The 18,456-nt window shown below is 39.7% G+C and overlaps 1 protein-coding gene across 2 annotated transcripts in view; it reads left to right on the top strand.

Moving 5' to 3' along the window:
* Nucleotides 1-18,456, top strand: part of iqsec1 (IQ motif and Sec7 domain 1) — a 138,691-nt gene that overhangs the window by 53,839 nt on the left and 66,396 nt on the right. For both annotated transcript variants that reach the window (XM_023955126.1, XM_023955121.1), the window contains exon 3: nt 13,674-13,727. In XM_023955126.1, the coding sequence (XP_023810894.1) occupies nt 13,674-13,727 (54 nt within the window). The remainder of the gene's footprint in view (nt 1-13,673; nt 13,728-18,456) is intronic.

The raw sequence follows: 18,456 nt of genomic DNA, 5'->3' as shown, positions 1-18,456 counted from the left end.
CCTCTGTTAAGCTTGAATCAGTGGAGGAAGACTTCAGTCCCAGACTGAGCTGTGCTTGTGCTTTCATGCGTCTGTAACATTTTACTAGGTTTTCTTGGCAGTGATGTGTCTCAGTTGTGCAGAACAGCCCTCAGTAACACTCCAAGCTGTGTGACTTTTCATTTCCCAGCTGTCTAAAAGCAGTTTGTAAACTCAGATTGCAGGATCCATATGCAGGGGGGGCAGAGAAATGTTATCCCTGGGAATTCAGTGGCTCAGTTTCCCAAACAGAACAACATATTGGATTTTTCTTCAGGCCTGTCGCTTGTTTTCTGTGATGCATGGGGATGGATGCAGAGTTTCTGTGAGCATGTGGACGGGATGTAGGCTTAGGAGCGTTAGATGAGTTCATAGATGTTGAGCTGAAATTCAGGGGGTCTGAGCAGCACAACTTTACCCCCATGAGAGGGACAGTTTAAACTCTGGACAGCAGGAAGCAGCAAGCTTTATGAAGATATGACACTAAAAACCATTTATTATTGTTGTGCATCAACCACTGACTTTTTAATGCTGTAATCACACAAACAGCTTTTGGATTTTCATATTTCAATTGAATTCCCCTTGAGAAAGTTTGAAATTAGCTGGATTTACTGCAACTTTCACTTCACAGAAATACATTTCTTATTTCTATTCTTATTTCCGTGTTTTTTTTATTGTTGCATCCTTCTCACCCCACATATTGTAGCTACCTAAGTTAAGTTTTCTCATAGTTAATTAGAACTTTTCTGGTTATTGTGCCACTCGTGTCAGCAGGTTTTGATCCAAATTCTTTTCTCAATTTCTGTCTTGTTTTTATTGAAAATAACTGATTTCATAGCCTCCCTATAGAAGAGAGGAATTCGGTTCGTTAAGTGCCCACAAACCACCTTTTATTACCATTTTTTTTTTGTTTTATAGCTAAGACTAGCATAAATGCACCAGAAAATTTACAAAACCAGCTTTTCCTCCAATGAACCCTGCTCCCCAATTAGACTGTGTTCTTCTGACAAACACAACAAGTGTGAAATTTCCCAAAGGAAGGTCATCATTCTCAGAGAAATGCTTCAGTTGTAGAATTTTTCATTGAGAACATTGCCATGATTGGCAGGTTGGGTGGCAGTGGTGTTAAACTGTCTGCAAGCAGAGGGACAATGCTGAAAGGCTTCAAGTTAGAGCAGAGAAAAGGTTAAGCAGAGAAAAAATTGGACAAAAGTTAATTTTCTGCATCTGTGCCTTTGACATGGCCGGAGCGCCGACCTGTGCTTTACAAGAACCGACTTTTCAGAACAGACAGAAACAACAGAAAAATGATGTGTGAGGCTTAAAAAAGAAGAAGCTGTTCATTTTTTGATATTGTCCCTTAGTGGATTTGATGATCCCTAACATGAATCCTGCTCATGAATACCTGTACAATTCATAGATTAGAGCGAAAGGTTAATTTTAATCACGCTCTTCAGAATTTATGACCAATTCTCAGTCCTGGTATAAAAACAGAACCAGTTATTTTAATAATTGCATTATGAATATGTCTTGTTTTATTCTTCATTAACCTTTCTGTTGCACCTTTCTGAGCTGCAACAGAATTATTTTGTTAACTCTGCATGATCCAAAAAAAAAAGTCTCTGGAAGCCTCTGATCTAACATTTAATTGTTGGCAGAAACCATTAATTAGTCAAACAGACAAATAAAAAGGTCAAAAAAAAATTGTAATTATATTCTAAATAACTAGAAACATTTTAATATGACAGAGAAAAAAAATCCTCATTTGATCGAAACCCAAAAGCCAGACTGTTTCCACACAAACATTTTATTAACAAATCTCCATCTTTGGGTTCCATTTAATTATTTTAGATCATTTGTGTTCACTCTATGCCCCCCACCTGAAAGTTAAGGTGGTTCCTATCCAAAAGGTACATGTTTAAGTTGATTTTCCTGGATTAAAGACGCGTCCTCCTGCCTGCTCCCTCTTAAATTGCAGTTTCCTGTTGGGGTTAATCAAGCGCTCCATCTATCTGCAGCCACTTAACTTGATGGCTGGATTTTGCCCACACTCTTTATCCTCCTCAGAGTCGTGGATGAAGGAACAGCACGTCGTCCTTCAGCCACATGCATTTAATAGATGATAGGAGATTCAAGACAACTGGCAAGGCAGTGAGCCCAGCATGGTGGTGCTGGATTGGATGGCTTAAATGGCCGTCAGGATGACAAAGGCTGTTATCCAGATGGAACACTAAAGAAAAAGAGAAACTCAAGCCAACGTAATTTCACTTTAACATTAACCTTAGAAAACACGTATTTAAAAAATATATATATATATAAATGTTCCTTTTTTCAAGTTTACAACTCACGGGGGAAAGTTATGAGTTCAAATCAAGATTGTAAATTCGAAAAATGGACATTGTAAATTAAACAATGTATAACATTTAGTGCGTCTTTAAAACTGCTACAACTGTTCCAAATGTTCCTTTTTTTTGTATTTTTTAATTTACTGTGTCTCGTTTTAAAATACACAGTCTGGTTTTTGTTCCCCTTCAAGACAGTCAAACTCATAAAATGGAGTAAATTTGCTTTTTGACCTTTATACTGAATTTAATGTCGATATGGAACATTAGAACAGATACTTGACAAATGGAAAAGTTGTTATATATCTCCTGAAGGCTTTCCTATTTGTAGCTTTTCTATCATTAGAAGTGGTGAGAGCATCTTTCTGCACTCCACTAATTAAAAAAACTTTGCTCCAAGCGCTGGACAAGCAGATGTACTAAAAAGCTAAATAAACGAATGAATTTTACGCCTATTTTCAGGACCATAATATTGGAATTGGTAAGCATCTGCTTTGATCTTACATATTGATGTATGATATTGCTTACTCTTGTCCCTGCTTGCAGAGACCCTCTGAGGCGTTTGTCCTTTGTGGCTCTGGAGCTATTTTCTAACAGAATCAATCCTTGCCTCAGTTTTCTCAGACTTCTGAGGCAAAGACTGTGAGTGTTGACATTGTTAAAGCATGTCTGGTTGTGCGGGAGAGGAGAAGTGGATGTGCTGAACTGTAATTGATAGATTGATGTTTCACCCCCAACCCCCCCCCCCCCCCCCCCCCCCCCCCCCCCCATCCAACCCATCCCAGTGCCCAAGGATCGACAGCATCCTGTCCTCATCCTGCTGTCGGCTTCACTGTGGGATCACCGCAGCCGGCTCGCCCACAACAGTGACAGGCTCTGTATTTCATCCTTAACTCTGACTTCTTGTCTTCCTCTAAAGGAACTGTGAAAGTGCATATTGATCTGATCCTCTGCCACCGCTCTGAAGGTTAGGTTACATTTGTGGCAGGAGGCGGGGGGGGGGGGCAGCAGCCGTTCCATTATCTGCTGTAGCTGTAATTAGCTAATGAGTGAGTGGGACCCTGCTTTGTCACGTGTTTCCTGCACAGGACTCTCTCCATTCATGCTTGAATAATTCGCTTGTTGAAGAGAGAAATGCACGTGTAATTTTCAGATATATAGAATTAGAGAATACAGAAATAAAAATGTGTTATTTTGGAAACCTATACTCTCCCCTATCAATCTGCAGTCACTGTATCAGATTACAACATAATCTCAGCTCGAAATGTAATCGACCTGTGTGCTCTTGCTTTCATTTTCATAAATCCCTCTAAATCTGTCTGTCCTTCTCTGTTCTTGTCATTAATCCATCCTTTCCTCTTTCACTCTTTTACCCTCATCAACAAGTCCGCTGAAGTCCAACCACTTCACCCCCTCCAGTGGGATTAAACTGCTTTTCCTCATGCATTTCTCTCCACCGTTTCTCCATTTCGCTTATCTCACATCCTACCTTTGGGGCAAAACCACTGTAAACATTCAACTTTACAGATCAACAACCAGCTTCGGACACATCAGCTTATCTGAACCTCTCCACTTCCAGAGTATTTGTAGGCTGCAGAACTGCAAACTATCTTCCAGCATGCCCCCTCAGTGATGCATTGTGGGAGGGCTGTAGACTTGAGCTTGCATCATTGACTACACAGTGTATGAGAACTGGACCGAGTGAGTGTGACCCATAAAAATGGTTCACTTCTAGCTCCAATGAAATGAAGTCAACTCAATCGCCATTTTTCCGCAAGTCAGCCGCCATATTTGAGCCAGAGGACATCAAGTAAGCAGTGATGGGTTCCAGACGGTTTGAGTCATCATTTCTATGGGAAACACTCTGGCAAATCAGTGAGTGAGTGAGTTTCTTAGAAGTCCATACCTCTACCACTTGAAAGGGGGCTACATTAAACCTGTCAATCAGACATTTAGAACGTTCGACGTGAGACCATATACTTTTATTGAGGCATCTGATTGGCTGAGTCATAACTTGTATCATAAAAACATTAAGATTAAATAAGAACATGTTAAAAAATAGGTAGAAGAGCAAGAACGGTTAATCTGATGAACATAATGACTGAGTAATAGCTATTTAATTCTTAATAAAGTCTATGGGATTTCGGCTTTTTGGGACCAGCAGGTACTTCCTGTTTGGAACGCGAGGGGGAGAGGTCACTCAGTCCAGTTATCATATATAGTCAATGGCATCCATGCATTTACTCAAGACAAGCCAAATTTCTCTGACAACATTGTGAGTGAAATTAAAGGTTTTTATTTGCAGAAATTTCAGAAAAGAACCGGAGAGGGATCTGCAAAACCAAACCAGTCAATACAAAAACACAGTAAGGGGGGGGGGGGTATCTCTTCAATATCAGAGTGGGATCCGCATGAGAAACAGAACAGAACAGTTACTGAGCATGAGCCTGGGGGGAACGCCAAAATCTTTAAACGGTCACATCTGTGAGAAAAAGTCCCTGTAACTATCAAATGTTGTCTTTCTTAACTGCTGCTGCACATCTGAAGAGGTCAGGAGAAAGAGTGGAGCAGTTAGAGATTTTTCGAACTCGCAACATCTTTCTTTGATCCTGTGGGTTTTCACCTGCTAAACCTTGTGAAGCCCCTGCAGCAGCTGACAGTTCTGGATGCCGGACAGAACCGTTTAAACTGCCTCTCATTGCGCTCGCTGGATCTCTGAGTGCTGTCAGTCGTCCTCCTGTGTTTGTCCACTGGCAGCATTCAGGGAAGGTTTCCTTGTTTGCTGAAAGCAAATATGTTTTTAGGGAAGGGGTGTGAATGTGAACGCTGCTGTAATGGAGCCACGGCTTTGAGGCAGAATGAGGCGGCTGTTTCCTTCAGTCTTAATTTGTTTATGTGTTTTTGGTCCTTCATGCAGCAGCTGTGGAAACACTTTCAAGCTTTTCGATCCGACGGTCACTTCAGCTTGGAAAGAAAAGCTGTTTAAAGTAAACACCTGGATGTGTAACATGAGAGAGTCACCTTGAAAATCCTTCCTTTACCAAAAACCTCAAGCAGTGCAGAAGGTGATTTAAACCCCGATCACCATCCTTTTTGGGTTCTTGATTAGCTGTAACCATGGTTACAAAGGGGAAGTGTTTGAGGCAGTTCTACAGCGGGAGGAAGGAGACGGCGCAGAGTCAAGTAGAAACAGAAAACGATAAAAGGACGTCACAAAAACAGCAGAGAATGAAACCATGCATAATTTAGGGAGACGTGAGAACGTTGGGGAGGATTTTTCTGTGGAAGTGAATCAGTCATTTCTGAACTCTAGTGCTGTAGATAATTCCAGCTCACAGCCTAAGGTCAGCTCAGAAGAGGATACATATCCTCAACAGACAATGTTTTAGTTGAGTTTTGTCACTTTCAGCTGTAAGTCACCAAATGCCATAGTCACAACTGTTCTTACAGGTGGATATGGGATGTCTGCGGGCGAAAAATTAGCAAATCTGTGCAGAACGAAATTGTTCATGCAAGTTTTAAGAAAAACTATGGACACTGTGGGCATGCCTTAAAGAATGCTCTAAACACAGGTTTTTGAACATCCATTTAGCCCACCCTGTTCACACTGGACAGGCTGTGGGGGAGCTTCTTTTTCTTTATTTACTGTTTACTATCGCATGAAAAGTTGAAAGGTGCGAAACGTCAAAGTGGTGCAAATCTCGCAAATCTTGCTCCGGGCTTTATTTTTCACAGCTCTATTCCGATGTGAAAGACTTGGAGTCATAGATTTCCAGCCAGGTATAAAGCACGATTATTATTTTTTCCTTCATGATCAATTTTTAAATGGTTGGCAGCTTGGTGAATAAAAGGGGACGGCATTCATAAATCACTACAAAATCCGAGTCCCTGGTTGGTCAAAGATCAACCTGCTTTAACTTGCAACACATGTTCAATGGCCTCCCGTTTTTACGTAGAGCCCCAAAATGGTCTTAAAAATGTGCGTAGATACGTGTGAACACAAGACTTTTGAATGCGGAAGCCTGAAATGCTTGTTTACATTGGTTTACATAGATTTTTTACTGGAAGTGGGTGCTTGAGAAGGCGTTGCTGAAGGCGGTGTGAACATTGCCGAAGGTTGGTGAAGTTGGTGAAATGCAGGCGTGTCGTAAGTATTTTTCATATTTTCAACCCCTCTGAATCCTGTGCATGGCGCATGGAGCCCAGAAGTGCTGTTCAAATGAAAATTGCGCTCTCCTTGCACGTACCCTGGCTGTTAAAAATGAGAAGATTAGACAAGTAGAGTGTTTGCGTCCCACAGTGTTCGATTATGTTCTATTTTCATGAAGTCCCTTAAGGCTACTCTGAACAGTCACCACTAAGATGATGGAACCTGTTTTATTCACTGATTCCATGATTATGGTCAGTTTCTCATTTGCCATCAAATAGGTATTCATCTGGATGCCTCTTCATCTTCATCTCTGTGAGTGTCTATTCTTTCATTTCTCTGAGGTTGTGAGTTGTTGTCTACATACAACATTAAGAGCTATTGTATTTTAATCAGCTTGACGACATTTGGGTAACAGACAGGAACCTGAAGAATACAGGGCATGCTTGGACCATGTGAACACATCATGGTCCAGATCCAGTTATAGAAAGATATGAATTATTGTGAGACTTTTGTGGGAATGAGGCTTCTTCAAAAACAAGACTGAGCTGCACAGCATTGCACTTAATCAGACTCTGAAAGGTGAAAAACTCTTGATTTTATTTTTTCTGAAATCTTGCCGATAGCTAGGTTCTATAGTCTGCTTTGGTCTGGACTCACTGTCATGCACACTCATGCAGCATGCCATAGACACCAGAAAATGTTTTGATCTATATCTGTTTAATACTTGAATCCCCACAATACCCTGTCCCGTGACATAGTTTTGCTGTTTATAACTGGGACCTCCAGGTGAATGCACAGTATGGATGTTGGCAAAAAGCAATAATCACAGTTTAAAAATGAAATCGATAAAATAAAGCACAAACATCGTGGATACAGGATGAACTTGTACAGATCTGGAAATCCAGGTTTTTTTCAGTTTACTGATGACTCACTGATGAAATGTTGATAAATATTTTAAACTGGCTCATATCTGGAGTGCACATCTCCTCATGTTGGGTTCAGCTTATGGATATTGTTCTAGTGTAGCAACAAAGTTTTGTTAATGTTTCACCTAAGTAAGTAAGTACGATGCTCAAACTCACGATGCTCTAAATTTCCATTTCTTCTGAAAAGCTTTTTAGCATGCAGCCCAGATGTGCAAGTAAACTGTGCAAACAGTGTTGTCATGTCTGTAGGCATTACACTTGAGTCAAAGTTGTAAAGGTTTAGTTAAGGATCTATTTTTATGTCGCTTCCAGTCTTACTTACACAACAGCAGGAGGAATCAGCAGAAAGGAAGCTGTGCTGTTGGTCTGCGGTGCTCAGTCTGAGATAAAGCAAAGCGTGTGGAGAGGAGTGTTGCTTTAGTCATTTGACAAACACAGCAGCAGCTGTTCATGCAGCAGTGTGCTCTGGTAGACAACCGCCGGTCTAAAGAGCCCTAATAAAAACAGCTTCTAAAGGTCATATTTAATTTGATATGCATGTAGGGTGCTGATTCAAAACGCAAATTGAAAAAGCTTGCAAGAGAAACAAGTAAACCCCTAATCAAACATGATTACTGTAACCCCCTTTTTTATTTTTAAAAGGGTTTGTTTTTCAAGTCAAATTCAGTCCAGATCTTGCAAAGAAAACAAAATTATCTCAACTTGGTTTTAACAAAAATCTAAAGAGGAACCTGGAGTAACATGGTGGGGCTCCAGTCAGTGAACAAGGAAGTGAGTAGGCAGAGGATTCCAGTGATAAGAAGTTAAGTGTAGAAATATGGACTTTCATGAATTCACATTTCCCAATACTTCACAGGTACATCTGCAAACACTGTTAATAGAACCTTTTCAAAGTAAACTTTTTTTTTGCATCATGTAAATTATTAAACTGTACTTGCGCTTGTGCAATGACAATAAAGTTGAACTAAAACTGTAGTAAAATTAAAACTGTAGTTGAATTAGTCATATTTTGAGTGATGCGCAACCATTGACTGTAGAACTGGACTGAAAAAGGCTTACATCCGGCTCCTATGAAATAAAATCGATTCAATCGACATTTTTTCGCGGTATAAGTCATCCTATAGATGGCAACCACTCTCTCCAATTAGAAGTGAGTTTTTAGGAAGTCCACACCCCTGCCACTTAAAAGCAGGCTACACAGAATCTGTCAAACTTTCGAAGTGACAACACTTTTATTGAGGCTTTCTATTGGCCATTTTATAACTTGAATTACGTGAACCACAGAAAAAAAATGTCATGAAAAAAATTTGGATTATTAAGAACATGTTAAAAAAGGTAGCAGAGCAAAAATGGTTATTCTGACCAATAGAATGACTGAGTAATAGCCGTTTATTTCTTAAAAGAAGTCTATGGGATTTTGGCTTCTTGGGACCAACTGGTACTTCGTGCTTGGACGTGAGGGAGAGGGGTCTCTCAGTTCAGTTCTCATTGACAGTCAATGTGTGCCACATTTGCACTTATTATTCATTTGGATGTGACCGAGATGAATGATGAAGTCTTGAGGACTTGCATGACATGTTGGACAGAAAGTGAGGTGGGGGAGAGAAATAGAGATGAAAAATCTGCATATTTCTACCCAGCACTCTGTGTTCAACTTGTTTTACCTGTATAAAATAAGATTTTTAGCAGGTTTTCAGATCTATATGACAAGTTTTTTTCTTTTAAAAGGAAACCATACAAGAGATTATTTTCCATTGTTATTTAGAGTTTGGAGACTCCCAGATGTGTGTTTTTGCTCTTGTCAACACTGCAATGGGAACTGCCACAGCCATGAGGCTATCACTGTTTGTGGGTCTCAGCAGTTCTCCTTGATTTTTTAGCGATAGTGTTGTTGCAGTTATGGATGCTTCCTCCAAACCCTAAACAGATAAAGCCTTTCTCAAAATAATATGCCAAAACCTTTTATTAAAAATGACAGCAACTGTGTGTTTTCCTCTCAAAGCAGATTTATGCCTGCAGCATTTTCTCTGCAGCGCAGAGCTGTGTGACTGGAGTGAACGGATTCTTTTCCTCAAAGGGAATCACAACCTTGTTTTAGGTTTTTATTGTCTACAGTGAGTTTAAACCAACATTATTACTAGTATTTTGTGTGTTACATCCTAAAAAATGGGAAAATGGTGAAAAGGTTCAATTGTTTTTGTCAGGTAATCCCATGATGATGTTTATGCTGAATGAAGCTTTGTTTTTGACAAGGCTCTTTTCTCAGGCTTCAAACATGGGAAGGGTAAATGAAGACAGATGAGCAACACCTTTATCAGCCTCTCATTCAAACCTTTAACTTTTGATTAAAACATCCTTCTTCTCAATGCGTCTTTTGACACCTTTAGTCTCTGTGTTACATTAAGACATCTTTTTTGTTTTTAATCAAACAAAGATTTGGGAGTCATACCCAGCTGATTGGCTGGCTGAGCTAAGATTTCACATCCAGGTCCACAAAAAAATCCACATCCTAAGTGGAAGTGACTTTTATGAAACTAGGACACTCCTCATGTCAACTTTTTTTTTTATCTAACTTTTTGTCTTTTTGGTATGTTTTTTAATAAGCTAAAGAATGAAACTTCTCCAAGCTCTAAAACTTTTCCCTGTCAGTCTTTTTCAGAGTCCTCATTATTTTTTGCATCTTTTTTGTATGTGTCTTTTTACTGCATTTCAAATGTTGATTAAGAAAGTTCTGAAACGCTGCAGAAAGCTGGAAAAAATTTGTTTATTCTTCATTTTTCACAAACAGTAGCTCAGAGCGGTCAGCCTTCCATGCACTGAACTGGCTCCACACATGCTTGTTTGTGCTGCAGAAGGTGTTATTCCAACCCTGACACAAAGGGAGTGTGGCAGCAAATCTGTTGAAAACCGGGCGACAAAAACATGCAAAGCCTTTTCCTGCACCTGTGACACTGAAGGTCTTGTCATAAAGTCTCTTATTGGTAGGAACCATATTCAGCATGTCAACATGGATGGGTGCCTCGGGCGGGTTTGCAGTTTCTGAGCGGAGGCTGAATGTCAGAGCGTCTCCCGAAAGAAGAGAGAGTCTTTGCTCTTCTGTCTCACAATTTTAATGACAACAGCTGCATCTGCCAGCTATGTGCCTCCGTCTGCCTCCCGTCTATCACATCTCTGCCCTGGATGTTGTCTTCTGAATATGAAGCTGAGTGCAGTGTGTTGCACATGTCCCTGCCATGTCCAAGGCTTCTTTTGTGTGTCACTCCACACCTCTGTCAGTGTTAAGAGCCACAATCCTCCAGAGAACTTTATGCTCAGGCTACTCAGGTTACAGAAAGAACTGAGGGCATAGTCTTTTGGGAGAGTGTCAAGATGGTTGATCTTGCTTGTGGAAATGTGCCATCCAAAGCTCTCCTACTAGAAAATAGCCCCACATGAAGCTCTGCCCCCTTTTAAACTCCTATTATTTGTTTGGTCCATCCTCTGCAAACACAGCCGAGCGCATGAACCATTTGGTGGTTTAACCCCCCGATGCAACCCCTTAATGCTGAGTGTCAAGCAGTCATTCAGCATGACTCCGATATGGATTTTAACACACAACCCTTCACTTTTAGGACACAGTCTATTGCAAAGCCACTGAGTTGATTAAAGCTTTGGATTTGGTAAAGTCCACCTCCTGTTGATCCTGCTACTTTTGAACAAAATCTAGGGGATTATGATGGGATATGCCCTCACTACTTTTGGTTCACCTGTGTTCTCTGAGAGTGCAGAGAATGTGATTGTTTTTTTTCCTCCATAAAATGTCTTGAAGGTATCTCAATAACCCTTGTGCTATCCTAGGCACTTTAACATTGGGAGTTGGGTCATCTAGACCCACTAGACAGTGCTGTGAACCTTCTTTCTTCAATGATTTGTGATCTTCACTGGTGTCCATGGATTACATGAAATCTTTCCACCTTTATCCACCTTTGTCATGGTAGGGAGAACACGTCAATGTAAGGGTGGGGTCATCTAAGCACAGCACAAGCATAGCACAAGGGATAATGCTAAAACACAGCCTTAGTGTGTAAAAATCTATCAAGTCATTGTCCCATCCATGGGGAGCTGGCCCACCCTTTGCAGCTACAACGACTTCAATTCGCTGAGTTTTTCTATGAGTGCTAATGGCAGAGGTCTGCAACCTGAGGCTGTGGAACTACATGCAGCTCCGCCATCCTTCCATTGTGGCTCTTTGGCTGTGAAGTAAATTGCTAATAATTAAAAAATATAGGGTTTGGGGTTAATTTCTCATAGTTAATTAACTTTTGTCATTCATATGTTAATTGGTCACTCCAAAATGTCCATGGGTGTGAGTGTGAGAGTGAATGGGTGTGTGTTTGTGGACATTCTACCCTGCGACAGACTGGCGACCTGTCCAGGGTGTCCCCTGCCTTCGCCCATAAGTGGCCGGGACAGGCTCCGGCGGCCCCGTGACCCCGAAAGGGAAAAACGGAAGAAGATGACTGAATGAACTTTTGTCAGTTATATTTAGAATTTAAACATAATTAAGAAAAATAATGGTAAGAGTGGTTTACGCTCTAAGCACAAAAAGATGTATTTAAAAATTTGAATTTCAAACCAGTGTTGTCATGTGTAATTTTGATAGCAAAAGCATAAAAAAGATGGCTTCGCGCCAAACTTATTTTATTTTGAAGGGAACTTTTACGGGATGTTGTATAAGTAAAAGAATTTGAAATTGTTATACAAAGAAATTTCTACTAATTAAATTACTTGAAATTTATAAAAGGTACATTTTAAAAAAAAAGAAAAACTTTCTGATAAAAAAATTGTAATTAAAATGTATTTTTCTAAACAGAGACTTTGCAACTCTTGCAGTAAGAAAATGGACCAAAGGTTTTTTTTTTAGTATTAAAGGTTGCAGACACTTGGTTTATGAGAATGTTTGACTATTCTTGAAGGCACATTTTTTATTTTAGACTTTGATGCTTATCCAAAGGTATCCAATCTTTTTAATTAAAAAGGTCTTTTTTCAGATTTGGAACAATTCGTGGCCAGGCAAAACGGTGTCACCCATGCCTTCTTAGACCTTCTTTTCACTCGTCGGATCAGAATAGAAGCCATATCCAAACTGTTCCTACGACGTTGGAAATATAGTATTCTCCATTATATTTTGGTTTGACCAAGAGGCCAAACTCAACTACAGAAAAACTATCACACATTGTAATTCTTTATTACCCAAATTTGTGTAATCTTTCCCTTCAGAGGACATGTCTTTTCTAAGATCTAGTTTCTGCATTCTTTACACCACTGCATCGAAATATTGCATTGCACTTAGTGATGCATGGTTTGGATGCTGCTGCTCAGCCACAGAAATCCATTGTAGAAAGGACCTTATATACGTTCTTCAGCTAAATTGAAGGTTGCTTGTGGCAGCCTTCAATTAACAATAGGCATAACAATAGACATAAAATAAATTGACAGTAAAATAAAGTCTGACAGATTGCCACATGTCTTTGTGTGAGGTTGGTCTCCTGAGAGAGGACAGACCAACAGATCTGAAAACATTTGGTAATTAATCCCGATCCTGACATGCAGTGCAGAGAGACACAACTGAGCTGCAACACAATTCTCGCACTGAAATGAAACTGCTGATAAAAGGTGGAGCTGATGGTGAAATGCTCCTTCTGACTGAGCTCATGAAGCTTGTGCTTCTCCAAACCTGGACCTGCAGGGAGTATTTAGTGATAAAACATGTACCACCAATCACCCTTCACATCAGCTACATGTGCAGAACGGAGAGGCTCCACTTTGTACTCTTACACTCTGAAGACCTGGCCTCATCACAGCCAGTGGTTTCCATGGAGACCAGCAGACCAATCCCCCCTCTCATGGCAACATTACAGTGATGTGCTGCACCACAGCTCATTTTACAGTTGGTTAATCCTCGCCTGCAGATCAACACAGCTGGTTAATAAACCAGTGCAGACATGTTTCAAATCTTTCCAAGTGTCCTGGCACTCACGCAAAATAATTACACTGTGACGCTTCATCACCAAATGAACTGCAGCTTCTTTATCAGATGTGGAACCACGCTCATTGTGACACAGCTGAGCATGAGCCGTCACTACTGGGCTTCAGGGAGCGTCTGTAGTGCATGTGTGAGTGAATGTGCATGTAGAAGAGGAATTAAAGGTCACATGGTCAGACTGGACCTAACCTTTGCGCTCTCCTCTTCCTCAGGCCAGACTCGGAGGAGCTCAGCTCTGCATTGGCTTACAGGCAGCACCATCAATCGTAAGTTCTCCTGTAAATGTCACCTCATCTTCTCACTAATAAAAACCTTTGTTGTTTCATTTTAAACATGTAAACCACTCTAGTCTAATCTCTGTTGGCTTGAGGAAAGGCGTTTATTGGGTAATCAGCCTGAATGACATGTCTGTAGTTAGTTGTTTAAACCAGGGGGAAAAATCAAAAACAGAATCCATTTATTGTCATTGTAGATGGTGATACATTAAAATTGTAGCAGCCTTGGAGTGGTGAATGTAAAATAGTTAAAATAAAATAAAAATACTGTAACACATCTCTAATAAAAAATGTACAATCTGTACAGAAACAATTAAATATTATATACGTATGAACAAAATAAAAATAAAAAACATTGCAAAGACTGTTGAAATGCCAAATACTGTGACCAGGTGACCTAATAGTTTGGGTTGAGCTGATGTGAAGGTTGTTTTTCAGCTTGTTGCCATATTAACCAACAACAATATCCTTGAACATGTAAATCAAAAAAATTTAGGTAAATTAGGGGGGAGAAAGAGATACGTTTTTGAAAACGTCCAGTAAAGTTGTTCTAGAGATGTTGATTGACACCAGTCAATAAAGCAATTATCAAATCCAGCCAAATTTTGTTCTAAAAAATGGATTTTCATGCTTTGATGAGCTGAAAGTGCTTTACAATTAAAAACCAAACATAGGCACAAAAACTTATATTAAAACCACCCCACACACTCCTCCTCGCTGTACTTACACCCTATGACCCCATACACAATAAATATAAATAGGAAGAATGAATAGGACTGTCAGTGTTGAAGAAACAGTTGAGGGATTTTTCATTTTTCTTGCTGAGTTGAACGATTTTACATCAAAATGATTAAAGACTCACTTTGTTATGTAACAATCCATCTGGTGGTTTCCGAGTTTCTCGATTTAGGGTTGTTTTTAAATCAGTTTTAAGTCAGAAGTGGAATGGTTGCCCCCAGGTTAACTGTTACCTGTTTGTGTCCTTCCAACTGTGAATTACTGAATGGTCTTTCAGCCTCCCACCAGAGCTCCGCCTAGCGGTCAAACCACGGCTGTTGCATTTTTTCATTAAGTCATTTATTTTAAGTAACAGCAATGATGCATAATAATAAAAAGGATTTTGAATCGATAATAAGGTTTTATTTTATTGTTTTTGATCGATCACTGATTATTTTAAATTTGAAAATCTATTTGAATTCACTTTTTAATGCCAAAAAAACAGATGTGTACAGATGTGTCTGAACCAAAAAAAAAAAAAAAACTGAGGAAGATTCAGAAACACAAGCCTTCACAAGACACAAGGTCTGTGCTTGAAGACAGACTCAGCTGTGATCTCTGATGAGCTGCTCCTCCACCCTGACATGATCAATTCCCAGCCTGCCTGGAAGAAAATAAAATCCTCTCAGTTGTGACCCCTACAGTGAGAAGTCCCAGCAATTAGCTGGGCAAAAACAAATACTTCATTACGGTCAAATATTCTGAGGAACTGTGATCATTTAAACTAAGATAAGGAAGCTCTGAAGGTCAGGTGTGTGTGTATTGTTTTTAACATGTTCTTGTGGCATTTTTCTGATGCTGGAGGACAAATAGACAGTTAGGCTCAAACATTCATTTCAAAGTATTCTTTTCATTTTAAATTGTGGTTTTAAAAGTAGTTTTTAAAAGGTAAAAACTATCAAAGGGGAACCTCATAAAAACATTGTTAAAAAAATAAAAACAAATAGTCCATGAAACACCGGGGAGAAAGGTCCTGCAGATGACCTAGAAACGTCAATCAGCAGAGCACTTGCTTCCTGCTCCGCCCCATTCTGATGGGTTAACTTGTAAACAACTAAATCCATGTTTTTCTTTGTTTTCCTCGTCCGAGCGGCCATCTGGCTTAAGACTGTATAACTGGATAGCTCCAATATTGCTTCCCATTTTGCTGGACCAGTAATGTTAGGTTGTGGGTGTAAGGGGCTGTAAGCTAGCGGGAGAGTGTGTAAACAGATATTCAGGTATTCATATAAAATACTGTTGCTCTGGAGAGACTATAACCTAAAAAATGACAAAGGTTATTTTTTTGTTTTTTTGGCTAAAAATGACTATAATTATTAAAAGACCACTGACAAACAAGTTTAAACTAGATCAAAATATGATTGGATTGGGTCTTTAATATCGTAAGCAACCAGGGTGGGCCCTGATCTATGAGTTGCTCCTGTCACCGAATGCACTGAAGCTCCTGTGCAGCTGCACCTGTTCATGTTTCTCGCCAATTTTTTTGCCCCCACTCAGTGAATGCCTCATTAAAAAACAGACCGTGGTCTGAATTTTCAGCCAAATGCATTTTTGCAGCCTGCTTTCTAACATGATGTGCACACAAAGAAAAGGTTTGGAATGCTAGTTTTGGGGGCTATGCCTGTTATCCAGCAGTGTTAAAGCACTGACAGTGAAGATAGCGTGTGCAGCCTGAGTTAGCTGTCCCGTGAACAGTTTTTGGTTTAGGTTTTCACACAGAGAAAGGTTGCACACGCGCTCATGTTCACCTGAGTTTCAACCTCCCCACAGCACTTACTGTACCGTTCATGTGCTGATGTTCACTCTGCCTGTCAGCAGTTACTCTCCAAGTAACTGATGAAGGGCAGAAGAGGTGACCTTTTCCACTGTCAGTTATGTGGACCTTCCACCAGAAGTGCTTCAAAGTCGCAGCGGAGGCTGGGCACTTTTGCTCCCCAGGGAGCAGGGAGACAAGGGCTGCTGCACCCTGCAAACTTTACTGTGACCACCATCACAGAACTGACTTAATATGTTGACTTAGGCTGTGTCCGAATTGCCACACTAATCCCGAACTACTACAAAAACTATACAGTGCAGGAATATGTAGCAATTCGGACACCATGCTCACTACTTTACACTACTATTTTTTTTAAGCGGCGAATATGACGTCATCGATTTCACAAAATGAAAATCTCATTGATATGAGCAATTTGTGATGACCATTTATGAATTCACTGTGTCCTAAAAAAGAATTATTATTTCCTAAAAAAACATATTTATATACATTTTCTTTGCAAAAATTGTTCAAAAGCAAAGCATTGTGGCCCATATTCGCCAATCTAGTGAGCATCGAAGCACACTGGTTTTTTGCAGAGACTTCTGGGAAATGTCTACGGGACGCGGTTTTGGAATTGTAGATTCGGACAGCACTACAAAATAGCAAATGGACCATATAGTGCACCACGTAGTGAGTAGTGAAGGAATTCAGGATCAACCATAGTCCTTTCTAACTGATCATTCTGCATGAAACCAAGAAATCCCATATTAGTGCATTGTTAGCAGCTACGCTGCTGTGTTCATTCACGCAGTAACATCTGTTCATGTTCTTCACCGAAGCTCAACTTAATTCTTGTTTTTTATTGTGGTTTTATGTTTAAAGGCATAACTGGAATTATGCTAACAAAAAAAAAGCCAAAAAACCTCAATTTGTTCCGTTGTTCAATCCATTGGACTATGTTTAGTTTATGATGAAGCTGCAAAAACACCACAGCAGAACTTTAATGGCTCAGGTTGTTTTTAGTTTCAATGGATTTAGTGAGAGGAGGTTTCTCATTGGCAGACGCAGCTTGTTGGATGTTTTTAACCCTTGTGCTATCCTTGGCACTTTAACATTGGCAGTGAGGTCAACTAGACAGTGCGCTGAACTTTTTTCTTCAATGATCTGTGAACCTCACTGGTGTCCATAGATTACATTAAATCCTCTCCACTTTTATCCACCTTTGTCATTGTAGGGAGAGCACGTCAATGGTCATCTTGACCCCATAGGATAGGGCTAATGCAGGATAGACTTTTGTTTAATTGTGCATTTAAGGCTTTATCCTCCAGGTGGCGCCACTAATGACTGCTTTGAGCGAAATATGAGGCAATCAAGGACTCTTCATAATACGCAACAAATTCACCACACATATTTATTATTAATATATTTATCCACAAGTTCAGGCTCAAATTCATCTTCAACATAATCACAAAAAAGAATTTAGACATAAATGTACAAACAGGTTAAGATAATGCTCCAGGTAAAGAAACCTTAGTTAGAACATAAAGAAGATGCACTCTGTTTTTAGTTTTTACATCCACGTTTATTATTTTTTTAAAGACCAGTTGTTTTGACATGTGGTAAAGATTTGCTACAAATTCACTGGTCGGTGAAGGTTCTCACTCCTCCAGTTGGTATTGTGATTCAACTTCAGTATAAATTCATTTGTGAAAAATAAAGATAATCATTCTTTTCTGATAGCTTTTAGGGATTTGTATCCTGTTAGATTGATGTAATGGACACGTAGAGTTTGAGGTAGAAGTACAAAAGAGTTCTTTCTTCAAAGAAATTTCCAAAAATCCTTGAATTTATTAAATAAACCCACCTGAACCGTCAAAACCTTATTTAGAAAGAAAAAAGCAATATTAAAATTACAACTGGGGATCTATTATTCAATATCAGTAAAACTGATTAGTATGATGGTAATGTGAGCTTTTAAAATAATTGACCAAATAAATAAATGTTTAATTGATTAGTTGAAAACCAAATAATGGTTTGTAGGAACCATGGGTGTCATCTTCTTTTTCCCCTCATCACTCTTTTTTTGAAGATCATCTGGAGCCTCTTGGCCTGACAATGGGAGTAATTACACAGCTGGAGGTTCCAGAGGCAATGACAGCCTCATGGGGGCTATTGGGACCAAGTATG

The sequence above is a fragment of the Oryzias latipes genome, chromosome 5 (assembly GCF_002234675.1).
Source record: "Oryzias latipes chromosome 5, ASM223467v1".
NCBI lineage: Eukaryota > Metazoa > Chordata > Actinopteri > Beloniformes > Adrianichthyidae > Oryzias > Oryzias latipes.
The sequence above is the reverse complement of the archived record's forward strand: the minus strand, read 5'-3'. Positions and strand labels throughout refer to the sequence as shown.